This window comes from Crocuta crocuta, unplaced genomic scaffold, assembly GCF_008692635.1.
Source record: "Crocuta crocuta isolate KB4526 unplaced genomic scaffold, BGI_CrCroc_1.0 scaffold2012, whole genome shotgun sequence".
Taxonomy (NCBI): domain Eukaryota; kingdom Metazoa; phylum Chordata; class Mammalia; order Carnivora; family Hyaenidae; genus Crocuta; species Crocuta crocuta.
The window spans coordinates 739-22709 of NW_027530892.1; the positions used below are offsets into that span (position 1 = coordinate 739).

General features: G+C 41.2%; 1 protein-coding gene and 1 pseudogene across 1 annotated transcript; both read left to right on the top strand.

Moving 5' to 3' along the window:
* The first annotated feature begins 6681 nt into the window (after window positions 1-6681).
* Window positions 6682-11565, top strand: BMP15 (bone morphogenetic protein 15). Its single transcript, XM_077769662.1, is given in 3 exon segments — window positions 6682-7006; window positions 10729-10777; window positions 10779-11565. Coding segments are annotated over 3 exon segments (1161 nt in total).
* A 4649-nt stretch (window positions 11566-16214) lies between these two features.
* On the top strand, window positions 16215-16989 carry LOC144236055 (endoplasmic reticulum resident protein 29 pseudogene; annotated as a pseudogene).
* The last annotated feature ends 4982 nt before the right edge of the window (window positions 16990-21971 follow it).

A 21971-nucleotide genomic window follows, 5' to 3' on the forward strand; every position in this document is an offset into this window, starting at 1 on the left:
GCGACGCCCTAGTCCCTTCTCAACCTTATGTTGCAAATCACTCCTTTGGGTCTGATCTCCCTGTGCTGAGGATGTAGTCAAGGTGGGCTGAGTTCTATCCCACGCCCCTCCTCGTTTTCAGGTCCCAGTCCATGGGCTTTGTTTACACCACCTGAAGCAGTCCCACAGGTTGCTGCTTCCTTGCTGCCTGTTATTGAGTTGGGGGTTGGGGAAGTGTTGCAGCCTCAGATCCCGCAGTAGACAAGCAGCCATACAACCTGGGATCAGAGGCCTCCGCGCCCATGCTTGCAGAGAACTTAGCAGCTTCAGGTCCACAGTGTCCGCGCCTCTACAGCCACCTGGCCGCCATTGCCTGGGATGGTGCTGGGAGTGCAGCAGAGCAGTTTCTCCTGGCGCTGTCTTGGAGCAGAGGCACCTAGTTCAAAGTCAGTACCCCAGCCAGAACCAAAAAGCACTCTCTTTCCAAGCCGAGGTTCTTCTCTTCTCCAGGGATGGTTCTATGAGCAATCTCAGCTTCTCTCTCCCCTCAGCTCACTGCAGCTCACCATGGCTCTCAGTGGCTCATCACTCACTGGAGCTGCACGCAAGCCGGGCTTCCTCCCCTCCCTCCGTATCTCCTGGTCCCGTCCAGCTTTTACCTTCCCCAGTTCGCATTCACGCACTTATGAGGTTTCCTTCCCAGTGTACTCTGTATCTTTCTCTTCCCAAACTCCTGTGGCTCAGTGTCCTATGACTTCAGGCATTCTTTGTTTGAGAGATGGATGCAAGCGAAATGCACGGAGCTCCCTACTTCTCCCCCTTCTATTTTCAAGGCAATATTTGAAAAATTCTGAACTGATCCTGGAATGGCATATCTTTCTCTACCTATTAAAATGCTACTCATAACTCAGGATTGAGTTTATTCTCATAATTGAAATCATTCCCACTGTAAATCTTCTTTAAATACTCCTTAGATCTAATCTAGGGACTCAAGGAAAGCTTTCTCAAGGAAGTGATGTTTGGGTGAGATATGAAGGTTGAGTGGGAGTACCCTAGAGAAGGAGAGGGGGAAAAGCATTCTGAGTAGAGGAGACAGTATGTATAACTGCCTTGAGGCAAAGATAGTGTGGTTTGTTGGAAAAAGTGAAAGATAACCATAAAGCCAGTGTGGCTAAAGCACCAAGAATGCCAAAAGCCTTACAAATAGGGCAGTCCCAAATAGCTGTGCAGTTAGTATACCACATAAAGTGCCTTGTCAAAGGGGCTGAAATCCAACCTGTGTTCTGCTTGTTAGTATTGTGTCCATCCAGAAAGAGTATCTTTTTCTAACTTGTCCATTCTTCTTTTAGATGTCTGAAAGATGCAAAAAATCTAGCAGCAGTCCTTACAAGGCCATGAATTCTCTGGGTCCTACCCATTATACCATCCTTACCTGGAATTCTTTCCCTTATTCTCTGTCTTATTCTGGCTACACAGATCTTTTGCACCCTCAGGACCTTTGCACATGTTTTCCTTGTTATACTGTGATTCTATTATCATACACTCCAAACAATGGTTGGTAACACTGTTGAGGTTTGATAGTATTTTTTATTGCAAGGTCCATGACCCAAGACTAATTTGGCTACATTTGAGTATGAATCTGAATGAATTACAGTTGAGTTAGAATTTCCCTAGTCTTCAGGCTAGGAAGGGTGGTGCAATACCCATTTCCAAGTGCTCTGAGCACTGACTCTTGTTACCCATGCGTGGCAAAGGAAATGTTTTCTTTTCTTGGGGCCTCTGGAATCTTTAGGGATGGAGAGAATCACAGGAACTTCTTAACACAGGTAATAATGATTTTTTTTCCCCAAAAGAGGTGGAAACACAGGGGAAAGTTGTTGTTTCAGACTTTGTTCTACCTCAAAACTCAGGATAGCCTTCTCTGAGGACACATTACAACATCCAATCAGAATATGCCCATCAGCCTAGATTTCTGCAAGAATGATAGGCTCCTATTACAATGATTTATTCTACAAATATTGATTGAGGACCCATAATAGTGAATTAAGAAAGGCATGATCCTTGACTTCACAGAGCTTGTATTTTTGGCATCATGTTCAGGAACATCTGTAGGATTACTTTATAGGAGAACTGAGTCTTCTTAAGGGGCTAAAAACTCATTGGCAGCTTATATAACAAACTTACAAGACACAGAGAGGGGCTCTGAGGTCAGCCTTACTTGGGTCCAAATCCTAGTAGATTTCACCATCTGAGAGCTGTGTGACCTTGGACAAGTTTCCTTTTCTGATCTTCAATTTCTTTACCTGTAAATGGGAAAATAATACTTAACTCATAGAGTTAATATGAAGATAAAATGAGATACACTATGTGAAAGGATATAGTCTGGTATCAAATTAATAAATATTTCTATAAAATACATCATATTCCCTATTTCATGGAAAATTATCTTTTTAAACAAAACACATCTAGAGAGAAGGTCCAGTTTTCAAGGACTCAGAATGGTAATCAGAGGAAACGCCATGGTTATAGGAAATGTTTCCTATCTTTTATGTCCCTATTAAAGTTGTTATCTTCTTCAGATAGAAACTATCTGTTTTATTTTGGTATCCCCCAACCTATCTCAGTGGCTTGCAAATTGCCTGAGAGTGTTAAGGATAGAAGACTCATCTTATTCATTTCTGTACTCCCAGGGTCTAGTATAGTGTCTAGAACATAGTATGCTTATTATATGCATTAAGTCACTTAATCCTCACAAGAATCCTCTAAAGTAGTGCTATTATTATCTTTATTATTAAATGAACTGAGGCACAGAGAGATTCAGTCAATTGCCCAAAATTACCAAGCTAGTTAAGTGGTAGAAACAGAATTTGAACCCAGGCAGTCTGGCTATAGGCCTGCACCCTTAACACATAATACACCACATAGAAGATGCCTATTAGGTATTTGTCAAATGAATACAGCTGCAAGAAAATGTGAATTATAATCATGTAAAACAAGGAGTGCATTATAAATGTGTACTTTATGCAATAGCCATGTTCCCCCAAATTGGATAAGAATCTATTCTTTTGTAAACTTCATTCATTTTACCCATACTCTGCCATCACATTATTGTTTGAAAAGTTAACCCTCACTGTGCATTAAGAGGGGTTTCTGTTGCTCAAAGCAACTTGTGGTGATCGTTTTGTTATGTCAAGAACCTTTTTTGTCATGTCAATAATCACTTCCTAAACTCTCTGATTTATAAAAAGTTATCACAAACTGGCTTCCTGCTAAAGCAGGAGGGGGTGGAAATATCCTTTAGAAGATTCTATTCCAATCACCTATAATCTGCCCTTTCACCCCATCCCACTCCTCCAACCAGAGGCTGGAAAGACAGTTGGTGCCCTCTTCTGGGGTTTTTGGGAAGTAACATACACTGGGCCCACCCGGGGGGTATTTATAGGAAATAATCACATCAACTTCTTTCAATTCTGGTGATAAGGATGGAGTTGATTTTGGGATCTTTTTCTGAAATAAAAAATTGAATCTTTTTCAGGAAACGGGAAATCTGACTTATTCAATCAGGCGAGTCTCCTGAAGCCCTGGTAGAGAGAGGAATGGAATAAAATTTCACTGAACTTTAGAAGGATGCTGAGCAGATATTTCCTTTGATCGGGTACACTTTACATGTACTTCAAAATCACAGGCTATTAATGATCAAATTTACCATTTATTTAGGGTTATCTATGTACTAGATACTTGATATAGATTGTCTCATTTAAATCGCACCACAACCCTATAAGGTTAAAGAATATCTCCAATTTATAGTTAAGAAAGGTGAGATTTAGAGAGGTTAAGCAACGGCCAAAAAATAGCAGAACCAGAAATTCAAACCCAAATCATACTCTTTTTAGTGTAATATGTTGTCTCTTTTTATTTCTTTTGGCCCAGTATCGATACTTCACTAAGAGATGTCAGAAAAATGTTCTCGATATATGTAATACCAATGCAATACCACCGAAACAGTAAAGAAAACTGTGCCCCAAACCCTTAGATAGACCCTTTGCTAGTTGTCCTGACAACTTGTTTTATTTGGTTATGTTGGATAGAAAGATAGGAAGTTTAAAGTTGTAACAGACAGAGGTCAAGGGCCAAAGTGAATGTTGGGAAGGCAGAGAAGGGCATAAGAGAGAAAGAAGGAGTAGTGTGGACATGGAGGGCAGAGAGACTTTTGACTGCCTGTCAATAGCTCATAAAGCCGGAACTGGCCCATTAGGGTGAGCCCTGCCTTCTGGAGAGCACAAGTTGCATCAAATGTAATAATTAATCTGTGTCCAATACTTTGTGCCAGGCACTGTTTTAAGTGCCTTACATATATTAACTCATTTAATCTTCAAAAAAATCTTGTGAGTCAAGTATTTTGAATAATTCCATTTTATATATTAGAAAATTGAAACNCTGAGACACAGAGTTGAGTAACTTGCCCAAGGTCAGGCTAGTAAGTGGAGGAGGTGGATTTTAAACTTAGGATTCTGTCTCCAGAGCCATGTTCTTACCCATCATGATATATTACCCTTCCCACTATGTTGTAAGGATCAGTATTTCAGAAAATGTTTACTTCAGGTATATGAATGTGTGAATGTGTGTGTTTATGTTTGTATTGGGTTACAATGTAAGATGTATTTATTCCTGTGAGTTACAGACAAAAATATCTAAAAGCAACTGCTCTAGCAATAGTATTGCTGAATTATACATCTTCAATCTCACTAGAGATAATGCCAAATTACTTTCTAAAACGATTGTACCAAGTCACATCCCCACCAGCAGTGTAAGAGAGTTAACAGTGTTCTATATCCTTACTTCAACGTAACAGCGTCAGGCTTTTAATATGATGCCAATCCAAAGGGTGTGAAATCATATCTTATTTGGTTTTAAATTGCATTTTTTTCTGATTTGCATTACATATTTTCATATATTTTGGCTGTTCGTACTTTGCCTACTGTGAATCATCTCTTTATATCTTTTACTTATATATTATTGCATACAATACAAATGTACACAATACAACACACAACAGCAACTCTTTGAGGGAGCCAGCAGTACAGATGAAGAAACTCAGGCTGGGAGAAACCTTGCTTAAATTCACTCAGCTAATGGGTAGCTGAGTTGGGATTTGAGTCGAGACCCAGAGGACCCATTAGCCCATGCCTTTTGTTTTATAGTACATAAAGGGACCAAGGCTATGTTAGTAAAAACAGAAGAAGGGAACAAATAATTTCAAGCACATAACAATATATCATATGTCTAATTAGGTTTTACATAATTAACAGAGATTATTTCCTTGTATCCTCACAACTTGTGAGATAAAACATATTATCCTCATTTTACAGGTAAGGAGACTGAGGCTCAGGGAAATGAAAAATTTGCCTTGGAGAGGTTAAATTACAGCTGAGAAGAGGCATAATCACAATTCAAATGCAGGTCTATGTGATTACGTCTATGACTGTTACAAATAGTGCTACCTGCCCATAGATATTCTTGGTATGAGGTAAAGGCCTCCCATAAACCAGGTCAGCCTCATCATCTCCTACAGTCGTGCTTTGACCTCCTGCCCCACCTTCTTAGAACCCCCAACATACTGCTTCTATTTGGAGATGGCCAGGACTACACATACCATTTTTTGTAGAATTCTGGTCAGGGACAGCCTTAACTAACTGGTCCAGCTCACTGCTTCCATTAACCAGTAAAGTGAGATGAGCTCCCAACCACCTTCCACAGATTCATCTTCCACTGCCCCCAGGCTTTTCTGATGAAGCCCACTTAGGATCTCAACATCTTCCATGGTAAACCAGAAATTCTAAATCAGAGTTGTCAAACTTGGCTGCACATTAGAATCACCTGCAGAAGTTAAAAAAAATCCTGATGTCCCAGTAACAGTCCAGACCCACTATATCAGAATCTCTGAAAAAGGTACCCAGGTATCTGTAATAGTTAAAGCTCCCCCAGATGATCCCAATGTAAGAGAACCACTGTTGAGGCATCTTCTTCAAGCCACAATCACAGTGGTTTCCATATGTTAGTGTTCATAGAAACTTCTTGGAGTATTTGTTAAGATTCAAATTTTTGGACCTCACCTCCAGAGTCCATGGTTTGGTCTGGACCCAGGAGTCTGCATTCTTAACAATCACCCCAGATAGTTTCACTGCAAGTCAGTAGCAGACCACATTTTGGGAAATACTGCATTAGAGGAAGTGCTACATGAAAGTGGGATTGGAGCAAGAGGTCTCTGGCCCTTTAAGGACTAATTAGGAAACTACCTTTAAAGCTGTGGAGCACAGCAGGCAAGGGCTGCTTTTCTCCTTCTAGTGGATGAGGTAAGGGAGTAGGTCCTGGAATGGACCTCTCCTTTAAGGTTACCTCAGCATCTGTGTAAGTGCTATCTTGTTCCCAGCCCTGAAGAGCAGGAAGGATATGCTGTATTGTCCCACCCGTTGTTTCTGTTTGTTTTGATGCAAAGAGGCCAAGTTAAGAGAACTCCTTCTGTCCAGAAATCCTCCCAGAGGAATCAAAATAGGGCCTACCTGCTTGTCTTCCATTTTCTTTTCTCGCCCTATCTTTTGTGGCTGTGGAGCCAGATGCGGTTACCTATCTGAAAGGGAAGACGCAGAGTGACATCCTTTGAGCTTGGGATAGACAGTGTTGCTGGACACCACACCTTTTGAGATGGTCCTCCTCGGCATCCTTAGAATCCTTTTGTTGGGACTGGGGCTTTTTATGGAACATGGGGTCCAAATGGCAAAGGTAGGGCAGCCCTCTAATGCCCTCATGGCTGATGCCCCTTCCTTGCCCCTGATTCGGGAGCTACTAGAAGAAGCTCCTGGCAAGCAGCGGAAGAAGCCACCTGTCCTAGGACATCCTTTGCGGTACATGCTGGAGTTGTACCAGCGTTCAGCTGATGCACGTGGGCACCCTAGAGAAAACCGCACCATTGGGGCCACCATGGTGAGGCTGGTGAGACCCTTGGCCAATGTAGCAAAGCCTCTCAGAGGTGAGTTATTATACTGTCCTGGAAGGAAGAGAAATGGGGGGAAAGAGTGTAGAGAAAGGGGATCTGTGAGTTTATGATCAGGCTTCATTGACTGGTGGGTGACTTGTTTTCTCAGGCTTGGATTTCAAAGGATGGAAAAATTAGGAGAAGCTAGCTCCAAGCCTGCTTCCCTTTAGGGGCCCAATGTAAGAACAGATTGCCTTGGGTCTACCTGAGGAGTCTCTCCCAGACCCCAGGACAACTGAATGATGTGTCAGCTCCTATGTTTCAAAGTTTTCTTGTTTGTCACTGAAAACTATAATTTAGAAATACTCCTATGCATTCTTGTAGAGAGCTGTTTATGTGTGGTTTTATTCTTACAAGGCAAAGAGCACATAATGACGAGCTGGGGAAATTTGTTAGAATGGAGAGAAACTAACATCAGAAGGTCTGTATAATTGGTGAGGTGAACATCCGCTATTATATATAATCCTTACGGATGGCTATTACCATTAGCTGTCATGGAGAAATTAGCCCAATTTTTAAAGATAAAAAACTAAAGCACAGAGAGGTCACATAACTTACGAAGTTCACATAGACAGTGGTTGACAGAGATAGGATTTGAGGTCAAGTCTGCCTGGTTTTAGTCTATTCTTAACTTCTCAAGCGTTTAGATATCCTTGAATACCAAGCAGTTTTTCTCTTAAGGCCATGTTGCTACTTTAGGTTTTCAGTAACAAAGGAATTTGGAATTCTCTTTGTTCCCATCATACTTGATTTAAAAAATATCTTTGTTAGGTACTGTTCCAGGAAACCAGTGAGATTCTGAAGTGCAGGGCTTTCTAGGGAAGGCAGAAAGCATCGACTTCAAGGAAATCTTGGGAACCTGGTGAGATCAATTTTGGGCTTTTGGTAGTTTACATTCCCTCCCTTAAGTGAAACAACCAATATTCCCCTAGCTAATCTTTACTGTGAGCTTGCTACGTTCCAGGCATTTGGTAAAGTACTTTATAAACATTATCTTCCTTAATCCTCCGCACTATCATATGAAGTAGGTATTATTAACATAATCATTTTATACGTAAAGAAACTGAGGTTCAGAATAACTCACTCAATGTAACACAGCTAGTAATTGGTAGATCTGGGTGTCAAACCAGGCTTTTGGGCTCTAGAGTTTGTGATTTTAATCATCCTGCTGTGCTGACTCCACAGATTTTGAGTAGCAGGCACTGTGTTTGGGTTGGGTCTAAAGAGGCAAATAACTGTTTCCCTGACCTCTGGGAGCTCCCATCAAGTTAAAATATAGATAAGTAATCACATCATGGTGTTACAGCATGACAAATGCTTTGACAAGGATAAGCAGTAGGGCTCCCAGGACAAGAAAGAAGAACTAGGTCACTGCTTAAAGCCAGGAAGGGGAGGCAGCAAGACTGTGAAAGACTTCATTGAAGAGCTAATATTTGAGATGGGCCTTGAGGAAGGAGGAAGGAGACTATGCACAGAGACAGAGATCTGCATTCTGATTAAGGAAAGAGAAAATAGCTCGGTGTGGGTGGAGATTCACTCAACAAATATTTAACATCTATGGAGGTCTAGGCACAGTTTTACATACTGACTTACAGATATGATCCAAACAGGCATGGTTTTCATGGATGAGACAGATAAGTAAACACTGATAATTGCAAATAGTGATTAAGTGTTCTCAAAGAATGAAAAAAGTTGTTTTGATAGAAAATAACAAATCCTCCCTTTACATGGGATTGTTAGGGAATGCATCTTTGAAGAGATGACGTTTGAGCTGAGGGCTGTAAGATAAGCTAGGTATGAGAAGAGTAGAGAGATTTAGACAGAGGAAGGCATGTGTGCAAAGGCCTAGAGGATGGAAACAAGCTTGTCTGACTTGAAGATCAGAAGGAAGATCAGTATGACTGGAACTTAGTGAGCATTGTGGAGAGTGGCAGGAATGGAGGCTGATGAGAGTCAGGGACTTGGAGGCCATTATAAGGAATCTGGAATTCATTCTGAGTGCAGCAGAAAGCTGCACAAATCAAGCTTGTATAGATGATATGGAGCTAGATGAGGATGCCTAGAATTAGGCCACTCTCCCGGCCTGACTGTGGGACATACTGGCATCTAGGGAGTCTGGAAAGGATCTGGAAATGGAGGACAAGAGCATCTGGCCACATATCTCCATTAGGAGATGACCCAGCTGAATTGAGCTTGTCTGGAGAAATATGCCAGGTTCAATCACACAGGATGTGTGAGTCAGTCATTTCCCTGAAAAGGTCTGAGCAGACCCTTCCTGGCTCTGATTTTTAACCACTCCACCCTGCTTCAGGAAATATGTGATGTCAAGACCTGAAAGTAAAGGGCACTTGCTCATCATGCAGCCTGGTAGAGGTTGGCTTGGGCTCCTCCTTGGGCACGGTGGGCCAGGTGTATGGGTGGGCCTCTTGGAAAGATGATTGTAGGATGGGAGTGTAGAATAACTTGAGAACGCAAATATAAGCCTGGTTTGGGCCTTGTGTAAATGATGTCCAGTGCCCCAAACTTAAGGGTATATTAAGCATGAGTTGAATCTGAACTTTAAAAAAATATCCTGATGTTTTAAGATCTGAAAACACTTCTACATTGACCATTCCAGGCTTACTGAAGAATCCAAGCTTGTGGATTCTGTGAAGAAGGAAGGTTAGGTACATAATATGAAAATTAACATGCAGATATTTAGCGATAAGGTGTTTGAAGATAAAAGGAGGCTTTTTCCTGCAATGCTTGGTTTTTGTAATCTTTGCTCTTGACATTTTCCAGGAGAAGGTGCAGAAATTCAGAACACTGCAGGCCCAGCCCAACCCTATAGCCACTGGGTGTCAGCATTACAGTTTGGATTAAAACTCTTAATCACCAAAAGGCTTTCATCTTCTAGTAGAATTCTTAGGAAACAAAACATTTATAGGACTAAGGCCTTGTTGAAAAGAGTATTTAGGGAATGGTGGTACAATTAATGTGGTACATGAAGAATCCTTTCCAGTAAGGAATGAACAAAGGAGAGACTGATGGTTAAGGGGGGAAATGGCTTAAGAAGGAACAGCTGCTTAAGAAGCAATTCTTTTTTTTCCTTAAATAGTTTATTGTCAAGTTGGTTTCCATATAACATCCATTGCTATTCTTAACATAGAAGATAGAAATGGCAAAACAGCTGCCCCAACTAGGGCTAAGTGGACAAAATTACTTTGCGGCATCTTGGCCCCAGGTTTGAAGTGATGGCAGGCCATAGATAGCCCCCAATATTGTATTGTTCCTTCAAAATTGCATCTGTATAATATGACAGGAGGACTAATTCTTTTTTTTTTTACAAATAGTTTATTGTCAAGTTGGTTTCCATATAACACCCAGTGCTCATCCCCACAACTGCCCTCCTTCATGCCCAGCTCCCCCCTCTCCCCCCACACCCATCAGTCCTCAGTTCTCAGCATTCAAGAGTCTCTCATGGTTTGAGGAGGATTAATTCTTAATTCATGCATGTCTCAATGATATGGGAATAATTACTATCTCCTAAGGCTATTGCATATTAAAGAGGTAATGTTTTAAAACATCTAGTAGTAAATGCCTTACAAATAATGGTGATATCATGATCTTTAGTGCTGCTTGCAGCAGTCAGTTTGTAATGAGCAAGGTTGTGAGGGAGACTCAGGCTAGGAGGTAAGGCGGTAAACTTATAGTCTTGTTCTCTCTCGCTGATGCAGGCCCCTGGCATACACAGACCCTGGAATTTCCTCTGACACCAAACCCAGTAGCNCACTGTGGTTTACCGCCATCAGCTCCACCTAGCTCGTTTCCATCTCTCCTGCCACGTGGAGCCCTGGGTCCAGAAAGGCCCAGCCAACCAGTTTCCCTCTTCAGAAACCGGTTCCTCAAAGCCTTCCTTGCTGTTCAAAGCTTGGACAGAGATGGATATCACACAACATGTTCAAAGGCTCTGGAATCAGAAGGGGCGCAGGGTTCTACGGCTCCGCTTCATGTGCCAGCAGCAAAAAGGTAGTGAGATTGAGCTTCAATGGCATGGCACTTCATCCTTGGACACTGCATTTTTGTTACTCTACTTCAATGATACTCATAAAAGTGTTCGGAAGGACAAACTTCGCCCCAAAGTCCTGGAGGAGTTCATGGAAGGGGACTCTTCCCTCCTCTTGCGGAAAGCCCGACAAGTAGGCAGTATCACATCCAGAGTTCCTGGCCCCTTCAGGGAACATGATGAGCCTAAAAGTAACCAGTGTTCCCTCCACCCTTTCCAAGTCAGCTTCCAGCAACTGGGCTGGGATCACTGGATTATTGCTCCCCATCTATATACTCCAAACTACTGTAAGGGAGTCTGCCCTCGGGTACTACATTATGGTCTCAATTCTCCCAATCATGCCATCATCCAGAACCTTGTCAATGAGCTGGTGGACCAGAGGGTCCCTCAGCCTTCCTGTGTTCCATATAAGTATGTTCCCATTAGCATCCTTCTGATTGAGGCAAATGGAAGTATCTTATATAAGGAGTATGAGGATATGATTGCCCAGTCCTGTACATGCAGGTGACAGCAAAGGGTAAAGCTCGCTCAGTTTTCCCAAGAAATTGGAAAAGAGTTTGACATAACAAAACAAATATCAATGTTAATGCTGTAAGTGGTGTTCTATCTGTGATCTTCTACCCATTCTCTGGGTTCCATTCCTTGCCTTAAGGTGTTAAGTCTCTTCCCCCATGTATGAGGTCCTCACTTTATACAGTTATGAGCCCAAACGTTTGTACATTTTGACCATTAATGCCCTTAAAGATGTTCCTTTTGAGATGCTCAGCTTTTTTTTACTGTGACCTTGTCAAAAGTCACCGGTCCATGACCGTAGAACTTTTGGAATTGTCCTACCAAGGCCTGCAAAGGTGAAATCTTTCTAGTATTCATCTTTTGAGGCTTTCTAGAAGATTTTGGGCTAAGAAAGCTACTTGAGATCTTATACTCCTCTATCTTGCCTCCTGTATCCTCAGAACTGGTACCTAGTCAGAAAGACTGCCTGCTTCTCTGTTTGCATTGCCCTCTGAATCTAAAACTAACTTTCTTCAGATGGATTAAAAACCGTTTGGGCAATAATCTCCATTAAAATAATTGGAGGGAAGCAGAAGGAATATTTTTTCCTAAGATATCAGGGTTGTTCCTATTAGCCTCTGAACCTGGGAAATGTACCTGGGATCTCTTCCTACCCTATGGTGAGGAGAACAGGCCCTTAATAAGATCAATAGGAAAACTTGAGTATGGGGCTGAGAGGATAATCCTTTCAAAACCATCTGCAACTATGGTGAAGAGAGGAAGAGCCATCATTGCTGATTAGGATTATGTATGGGAGAGTCCTTTTAAACTTGCTGGGGAACAATGGATTTCACAGGATGTTATTTTATAGAACAATTAAATCATTATTAATTATCTCACAAAGAAAGTTCCCTGGTGCCTCTGAGGTTATGCCTTGGTCTGGTTGGGGGTGGAGGGGTAGAAGGCTGTAGCCAGGAAGCTTGAAGGGCTGTGGGGGGAAGGGTGAGATGTGCTGAGGCCTGAGTCCAGTTTCAGTCTGGGCTTGCCTGTTTGTTCAGTTTGGCTCTGGGCTGGATCTTTGGGGGGAGACAGGCTCACTGTTTGGGGAAGCATGAAGTTCCGCCTTAGACTAAATGATGCAGTGTGACTCTTTTCTACTCCGATGCTGTGTTGAAGTGATGGAGACTGGGCTGTGATACAAATAAATCATTTTTTGTTGTTAAGAGAATCTTGAATGTTTGGGGGATTGGGAGAAAGTGGGTGGAAGGAATTTATTTCCTTTGTTCCCTTTAGCTGTGGCCCTAATCTCCAAGGGCAGAAATGCAGGCTGCTATGAAGATCTCTTTTTAAGGCAACACTGCTAGTGATCAGCTTTCCCCAAGAGGCCCCTTTGAGGAAGCCCAGTAAGGCATTTCCCCTGCCCAACTTTTCCTTGGCTAGTCTTAATGGCCATTTGCAGTGGGATGGGACTGATTTAGGATGGGTGCACATATTTGCCAAATGTAATCCCCCATTTTTCTTACCTATCCATCAAAATAACTCCCCTTACCACTCCCTTCTCAATAANTAGCTGAAGTTGCCACTTAACTGACTAAGCTATCCAGGCACCCTTGGGTGCCTATTTTTGTAAAAGAAGGCTTCATGTCTTCAGTTAGTCTTCATAACAGTACTATGAAACAGGAGGCATTAGCTCCATTTCTTAAAAATAACTGTTTTATTGAGATATAATTTGCACACCATAAAAGCTACCACTTTAGGTGTTCAGTTCAGTGGGTTTTAGTATATTCAGAGTTGCACAAAATTCACTACAATTATAGCACAAAAAAAAAAACCCTTACCCAATAACCATTAATCTCTACCACTCTACCCCAACCCTAGCCTCTGGTAACCACTAATCCACTTTCTTTTTCTACAGATTGTAGATGTTTATATAAGTTGAATCATGTAATATTTAGCTTTTTGTGACTGTCTTCAACTTTGCATAATGCTTTCAATGTTCATTTGTGTTGTTCATTCCTTTTTATTGCTGAGTAAAATTCCATTGTAAAATATACCACATTTTGTTTATCCATTTGTCATTTGTTAGGTATTTGAGTTGTTTCTACTTTGTGGCTATTATGAATAATGCTGCCATCTTGTTGCATTGAACACCAGGTGTTGTAAGTGTTGAATCACTAAATTCTACACCTGAAACTAATATTACACTGTATGTTAACTGGAATTTAAATAAAAACTTGGAATAAAAACAAAAAATGCTGTCATGAATGTTCAAATACAAATTTTTGTGTGGACCTATATTTTCAATCCTCTAGGTGTAGTAATGCTGAATCAATTGTAACTGTTTAACATTTTGAGCAACTGCTAAACTGTTTTCCAAATTGGCTGTACCATCTTAATATCCAGCAATGTATGAAGGTTTTAATTTCTCTCCATCTTCACCAATACTTCTTATTGTCTTTTTTTATTTTAGCCATGCTAGTGGGGATGAGGTGGTACTGATTGTATTTCCCTAATGACTAATGATGTTGAGAACCTTTTCATGTGCTTACTTGCAACTCACATTTCTTCTTTAGATAAATCTCCAAGTCATTGGCCCAGTTTTTAATTGATTTTTCTCTTATTGTTGAGTTGTAAAAGTTTTTTTTTTTAATATTCTGCATGTTAGTATGTTAGTCCCTTTATCAGATAAATGATTTGCAAATATTTTCTTAATTTTGTGGGTTTTCTTTTAACTTTCTGGATGGTGTCCTTTGAAACTCAGAAATTTTTAATTTGAAAAAGAATCAACTTAATCTATTTTCATCTTTTTTTGCTTGTGCTTTTGGTGTCATCTAAAGTTATTGAATAATCCAAGGTCATAAAGAGTAACACCTATGTCTTTCTAAGTGTGTGATAATTTTTGCTGTAACATTTAATCCATTTTAGTTAATTGTGCATATGGTATGAGGTAAAAATCTTTTATTCATTTGCATGTTGATGTCCAGTTGCTACAGCACCACTTGCTGAAAAGACTAATCTTTCCCCCGTTGAATTGTCATAGCACCCTTGTTGAAAATCNGTCTCTCATGGTTTGCCTCCCTCCCTCTCCCTATTTTTCCCCTTCTTCTCACCCGTGGTCCTCCATTAAGTTCCTCCCATTCCTCCTGTACGTGCAAACATATGGTATTTGTCCTTCTCTGCCTGACTTATTTCACTCAGCATAACACCCTCAAGTTCCATCCATGTTGCTACACATGGCCAGATTTCATTTTTTCTCATTGCCATGTAGTATTCCATTGTATAGATAAACCACATCTTCTTGATCCATTCGTCAGTTGATGGACACTTATTTCTAACCTCAATTTTGTTTCATTGATCCACATGTCTATTCTTACAACAGGATAACACTGTCTTGATAACTGTAGCTTGAGTAAGTTTTGAAATTGTGAAATGTAATTTCCTCCAAATATTTTCTTCTTCACCAAGATTGTATAGCCTATTCTGGGTCATTTGTATTTCCATGTGAATTTTAGACTCAGCCTTTCAATTTTGAAAAAAATACCAGCTAGATTTTTTTTGAATAGGAACTGCATTGAACCTGTAGATAAGTTTGAGTAGTATTTCCATCTAGCATTATTAAGTCTTCTGATCTATAAACATGAATGTCTTTCCACTTATTAGGACTTTAAGTTTTTCAAGAATGTTTTGTCATTTTCAGTATATGTCTTACATTTTAAATTTATTCCTGTTTTTTTTATTTTTTGATGCTATTATAAAAGGATTTTTTTTCTAAATTTGCTTTAAAACTACAATAATAAACACAATGTGATATTGGCAAAAGAATAAATCAATGGAATACAATAGAGAATCCCAAAATAGACCCACAAAAATATAGTCAAATGATTTTTGACTAAGATGCAAAGGCAATTAAATGGATGAAGATAATCTTCCCAAAAAGTGATGCTGGAATAACTGGACAACCACATGAAAAGAAATGAATCTAGACAAAGACCTTATTCCTGTGACAAAAATTAGTTGAAAATGGATCATTGACATAAAAGTCAAACACAAACTATAAAACTTCTGGATAATATAGAAAATCTAGGTAACCTTTGCTTTGGTGATGAATCTTCTCCCCATATATTTTGTTTTAGTTTTAGATATTTTCATACATTATTTCATCTTGGATTGAAAAAGTATTTTACTTTACATTTGTGGAAACAAAAGTTTCCGGACTTACCTGAGGTCACAAAGCATAGCAAGTAAGTGGGTAGTCAGATCCTAACCCAAATCTGTCTGATGCCCTGGAGATGACTTCTTAGATATAACACCAAAGCATGGTCTAAAAAATAAAAAATTGCTAAGTTGGACTTCATTAAAATTAAAACTTCTGTTCTGCAACAGATACCGTTAAGAGAATGTGAAGACAAGCCACACCATGGAAGGAAATACTTGCAAAATGCATATTAGATAAAGGACCTGTATCGAAAGCACACAAAGAACAATTAAGATACAACAACAATAACAAAACAACTTAAAAATGGGCAAAATATATGAACAGAGGTACACATGTGTACATCTAAGCTGGCCCTGGTAGTCATATGACCCCCAACCCTTGAGTTTCTCCCACTACGGCCTTCCTCCTAATAGCTCCTACTGCCATAATCCCACTTTATGGCTGTCAGCATGCCCCCTCCCACTCCTCACTCCCACCCTGCTTTTCTCTTTTCCCTACTATTTCCCCTTCTCCTGTCATTCCTGCTACCCTCTGCTCTGCATGGAGACAGCGGCCTGCACACCAAGGGTGCCCTTCCCCTGGATACAGTAACTTTCTACAAGGTCATTCCTAAAAGTAAGTTTATCTTAGTGAACACCCAATACCCTTATGGTGAGTAGCAGAATGAATTCAAGAATTTGGCTGAAAACTCAGCCTACAGTGATGATCTCTTGGTGGCAGAGGTAGGGATCTCAGGTTATGGTGATAAGCTGAATATGGAGCTGAGTGAGAAATACAAACTGGACAAAGAGACCTACCCAGACTTCTACCTATTTCAGGATGGGGACTTTGAGAACCCGTTCCTGTATGGTGGGGTAGTTAAGGTTGGAACCATCTAGTGCTGGCTAAAGGGACAAGGAGTCTGCCTAGGTATGCCTGGTTGCCTACCTGCATATGGCACCCTTGCTGGGTAGTTCATCAGGGCCTCAGGCACGGAGGCCCACCCAGCCCTCTTTAAGCAGGGGCAGGACAAACTTGCAAGTGTGAAGGAGATGGAGAAGTGGGCCAAGCAATACCTGAAGATCATGGTGGAAGGCCTTAGACCATGGTGAGGACTTCCCAGCAGCAGAAATGACCACGCTGATTGAGAACAAGATGAGTGATGGGAAGAAGAAAGAGGTCCAAAAGAGCTTAAACATCTTGGCTGCCTTCCAGAAGAAGGGGGCCAAGAAGGAAGAGCTGTAGAAAGACACTTCAGGTTTACCAGTGTTTGGTGGGTGTGGGGAGGGGAGAGTTACCCACTGGCTGTGAGACTTTCCTGGTATATAAGATAGTGGTGGGAAAAGTAGCACTAAGCCAGAAATCTGAGCATGCCCTGACACTGATACTGATGTGACCATGCTTGGGACATTACTATAGCCAATAGGTGTGCAGTGGTATCTCATTATTTTAATGACATATGATGTGGAATATCTTTTCATGCTTATGTATATGTATATGCCTTCTTTAGTGAAGTGTGTGTTCATATATGTTTTTTCCACTTAACCTAAAGTCTAAGTTTCTTACAAAGCTAAATATAGTTTTACTATATTTAGTAAGTGCGAAGGAGTCTTCACACTCCTTGCTATTTATTTAAATGAGTTGGAAAGTTATATCCACACAAAACCCTGCATGTTAACGTTTATAGCAAGTTTATTCATACTTGCTCAAACTTGAAAGCAACCAAGATATCCTGTAATAGGTAAATGGATAACTCTGCTACAAGTATACAATGGAATATTATTCAGCAATAAAAAATGAGATATCAAGTCATGAAAAGACATGGAGGAAACTTAAATGCTAAGTGGGAAGAAGCTAATCTGGAAGGCTACATACTGTAGGATTCTATGCCACAAACATAGTGACTTAAAAGAACACAAACTTACTATCTTACATATCTTGTCAATCAGAAGTTGGCACAGCTTAGCTAGATCCTTGAAATGGCTTTAATCAAGAGCTCTATTCCTATTTGGAGCTCCACTGGTGATAGGCTTGCTTCTAAGCTCACTCAGGTTATTAGAATGTGCTTCCTCCTATCTGTAAGACTGAGAACTTTTGATTCTTACTTATTGTCATTTGGAAGACATACTCATCTCCTGGAGTCTGCCTGAAGTTCCTTACTACATGGTTCTCTTAAAATATGGAAACTTGTTTCTTCAAAGCCAGCAAGGGAGAGAGTAAGTTGGCTAACAAGATGGACTCTTGTGTAATATAGCATAATCACAGGGAGTAACTACCTTAAAATCTTAAAATACATTAAGGATACCTTAAAATACATTGAGAATTTGTATTTTACCATTTGTTGCAAAAATGTTCAAGATTGCTTATTTGAGCATTTTTATAATAGCTATATTTGTATGATAATTCCAACATGTGTCATCTCTGTTTTCATGTCTGTTTATTTCCCATGCAACTTGAAATTTTAATGGTCTTTCATACACCTATTCCTTTTGTATTGCATATTTTCATTTTAAATATTTTGCTATGAGACCGGGCCTCTCCTAAACTCTATGAAGAATGTTGACATTTTGTTTTAGCAAGCAACCGATTTAATTAAGTTCTGGCCCCAAGTTACAATTCACCTTCTGTTGGTTGTATTTCCAATATCAGTTAAGCTTTCATAGGGTTTGTAGTGTTACTTGAATCTATCCTGTGAATATATCACTCAGTGGCCAATCCGGGTCCTAGGCAGTGGTCTATCAGTTACTCCAGGTCTCAAAATCTTTGGTAGGCTAGTTAGGATCAGATCTGTGCATGCACTGCTCAAGTGTGAGCCCTGAGTTCATAAGCTAATTTATAGGGTCCTTTCCCAAGCTCCTCCCTCTCTGTAACCTTCCCAAAACTTTCTGTTTCCCTGTGTCTCTTCTTTTTGGTCCTTTATCAAGAAACTTGGTAGTTACCTTGGTTTGTAATTCTCTGCCATACACTTTTGTAATTGGTCAATCTCCCGGCCCAGAAAGTGGAGGACAGAGAGAGAAAAAAGGTTAACTCGGGTTCATCTTAGCTTCTTGGAACTACAGCTCCATAAAATGTGTAAGATGGGTTCCCTTCCCTCCAAGTTTTGGCTCTTGAAGTTCTGTCATTTCCACCACAGATTTCCTCAGTTCTGATGCATGAGAAACAAACAAAGAAACAAACAAAAAAGGCAGATAAAAAGAAGGAAAGAATTCTGTACTCCCTCTGAGAGCTAGGAGTTACTTTTTCTGATCCCTGAGACAGTACTAGAGGAGTCTGGAGCTATGTCACCATGCCCACTTCTGTCTTTTGGGCTATGTTGAGTTAAATTAGGAGATACCAAGGAAAAAATAACAGCTTAAAAAATGATAAAGTCACTGCTGATAAGATGGTGATTCTACTTCTGTTATCCTTCCCTGCTGCTGTTTACTGTTCAGAAACCTCAAATAACTGTCTCTGTATTCTGTCTGGTTCTATAGTTGTATTCAGTGAGATAGACAGGATAAAGTACGCTCATTCCATGTCACCTAGCACCAGAACTCCTGAAATAGATACTTTACTGCTCTCTCTACTTCTGCTCCAGCCATTCTTACAAACCATTCTCTACACATCAACTGGAATGGTCCTTAAAATCCTCAATAAGAGGGGAGAGGGCAAGATGGCGGAGAAGGAGGGAGTTCCATACATTGCACTCACCCCCATATCTCACACGGAAAAGATCTGAAACCATAGGAAACCTTACAGAACCCAAGAGATTGGGAGAAAAAGGATGCAGAATCCACTGAGAAAGCCTTCTAACTTGAGTGCGAACTGGGGAAGATAAAATCAGGCTGGGATCGGAGACTCAGAGGGACGGGGGCGATCCTCCTCTGTGGGGAGTGAGAGGGGAAAGAGAGAGGGCGAAGCCTCTCAAGACACGGACCCTGTTGCTGGGGAACAGAAAAACCCGCTCGGGGCACAGAAGGACCTGCGAGCCAAATCCCCGCGCGCCAACTCGTCCTGGAGGGGCTGTGCGCCGACCGCTCCTTTGTGCTCCTGGCTGGACCCCTAGAGGAGCCACGCGCCACTGCGCCATTGTGCTCCTGGCTCGGCCAGACCCGTAAAGGAGCCTAACGCGGACCAGGCCTCCGCGCTCCTGGCTTGGCTGGACCACTAGAGGGGAAGCTAAGGGCTTAAAACTGGGAGATTTGCCCGCGAGTTAGTGTTTCGGTTGACGAGACACAGAGGGACCCAGTTTCCCGCTCTCCAGCGGACCCGTGGCACGCCCCAGGCAAACCCCCATCCTTGCTCACCAACCCGACCTGGAGGAGAAGGGAGGAGAAGGGAGCGGCGATTGTGGCTCAATCCCCAGGGCTAGGCAAGAGGCTTGGAATTGCCCCGAAGGCATCCCCTGTGAGGTTGTGTCTATGGCAATTTCAGTGGGGCACAAGGACTGGGATTTGGAAACTAGGCCTGGCCTGGGCTAAAGAGCACAACCGACATTGGCTGCGCCCCCAGCACAGAGTTTACACACCCAAAAAAGTGAGGTGCAGCGCTTGGTTCAAGAAGGTACTGGAGCACCGCCACTCTCCTCCCCACAACTGCCAAGGCAGAACTCCCCCCTGATGCATTGGATTAAACCACGCCCATCACTGCTAGAGAACTGCCCTCCTCTTCCCCCTCCCCCCCAACACTGACTGGATTAACTCTGGTCACCAGCTTGCTTAAACAGTACATTTAGTCCATTCTGTAGATGTAAATTCTACACCTACCTACCTTTTCATCTCTTTCACTCAGGAGTAATTAGACCATATAGTTTCTCTGGATAACACCAGCGTCCTTCTCACACCTCTCCAACCATATTCCACCCTTTAGCTCTTTGAAAAAAGCTTCTTATCCCTTCTGCCTGTTCACTCTATTTCCAGTTTTGCCTCATCCCTGCCCTGTCTTCTCTGTCTTTCTCTATACACTTCAACCAGAACTGCATACACCCGGCTATTTAATTGTAGCTAGGAAATCTGGTTATATGCTTTAAACTGTTTTTTGTCCATCGGTTTTCTTCTTCTTTCCTTTTCTTTTCTTCTTTGTGACTTATTAATGTATTTTTTATTTTCTATTATTCGCGTTCCCTCCACCGTCTCTTCTATTAACTTTTTCGTGTTCCCACTCGGTTTGCATGTTTGTTGGATTTGTCTGTGCGTTTGTGTGCCTCTGCTCCCTGTGTGTGTGTCTGTCTGTTTTCTTCTCCAGGGCTACCTCAAGAAACAAGCCAAAGTACACATGGTGGAGAGCCCCAAATAACACTACAAGTAGGAAAATAAAATAACCAAGGTCTCAACAAGAGACCAAGAGATACCATTCAAAAAACACTCTCTGAAAGCGTAGGCCCTGGACAGTCAAGTAGTCTTCTTGATTACAGCAGCGCTCACAGGTGCAGAGTGCATTTAAAACAACATTTTAAAACTAACAAGAGATAGAAAGCTAACAAATATGACGAAAACAAAGAGCTCTCCTCCAAATAAATTCCAAGAAGAATTGACAGCTAAAGAACTGATCAAAACAGATGTAAGCAGCATAACTGAAGAAGATTTTATTTTATTTTTTAATTTTTATTTATTTCTGAGAGAGAGAGACAGCGTGAGCAGGTGAGGGTCAGAGAGAGAGGGAGACACAGAATCCAAAACAGGCTCCAGGCTCTGAGCTAGCTGCCAGCACAGAGCCCGACACAGGGCTCGAACCCACAAACTGAAAGATCATGACCTGAGCTGAAGTTGTACGCTTAACCGATTGAGCCACCCAGGCACCACTGAACAAGATTTTAGAACAATAATCATAAAATTAATAGCTGGGCTGAAAAAAGCATAGAGGAGATCAAAGAAACTATGGCTACAAACAACATGGAGCATAAAAACAGGCATGATGAATTTAAAAATGCGATGAATGAGATACATAATAAATTGGAGGTGACCAATGCACGGATTGAAGAGGCAGAAAGGAAAATAAGAGATTTAGAAGACTCCATTATAGAAAAAGAAAAAACTGAGAAAAAAAGAGACAAACTGATCCAGGAACTTGAAAGAAGAGTTCGAGAGCTCAGCAATATGGTCAAATGCAACGATATCCATATCATAGGAATCCCAGAAGAGGAAGAGAGAGGGAAAGGTGCTGAAGGAGTCCTGTAACAAATTATAGCAGAGAATTTTCCCAACCTGGGGAAGGAAGTAAACGTTGAAATACAAGAGGCACAGAGAACT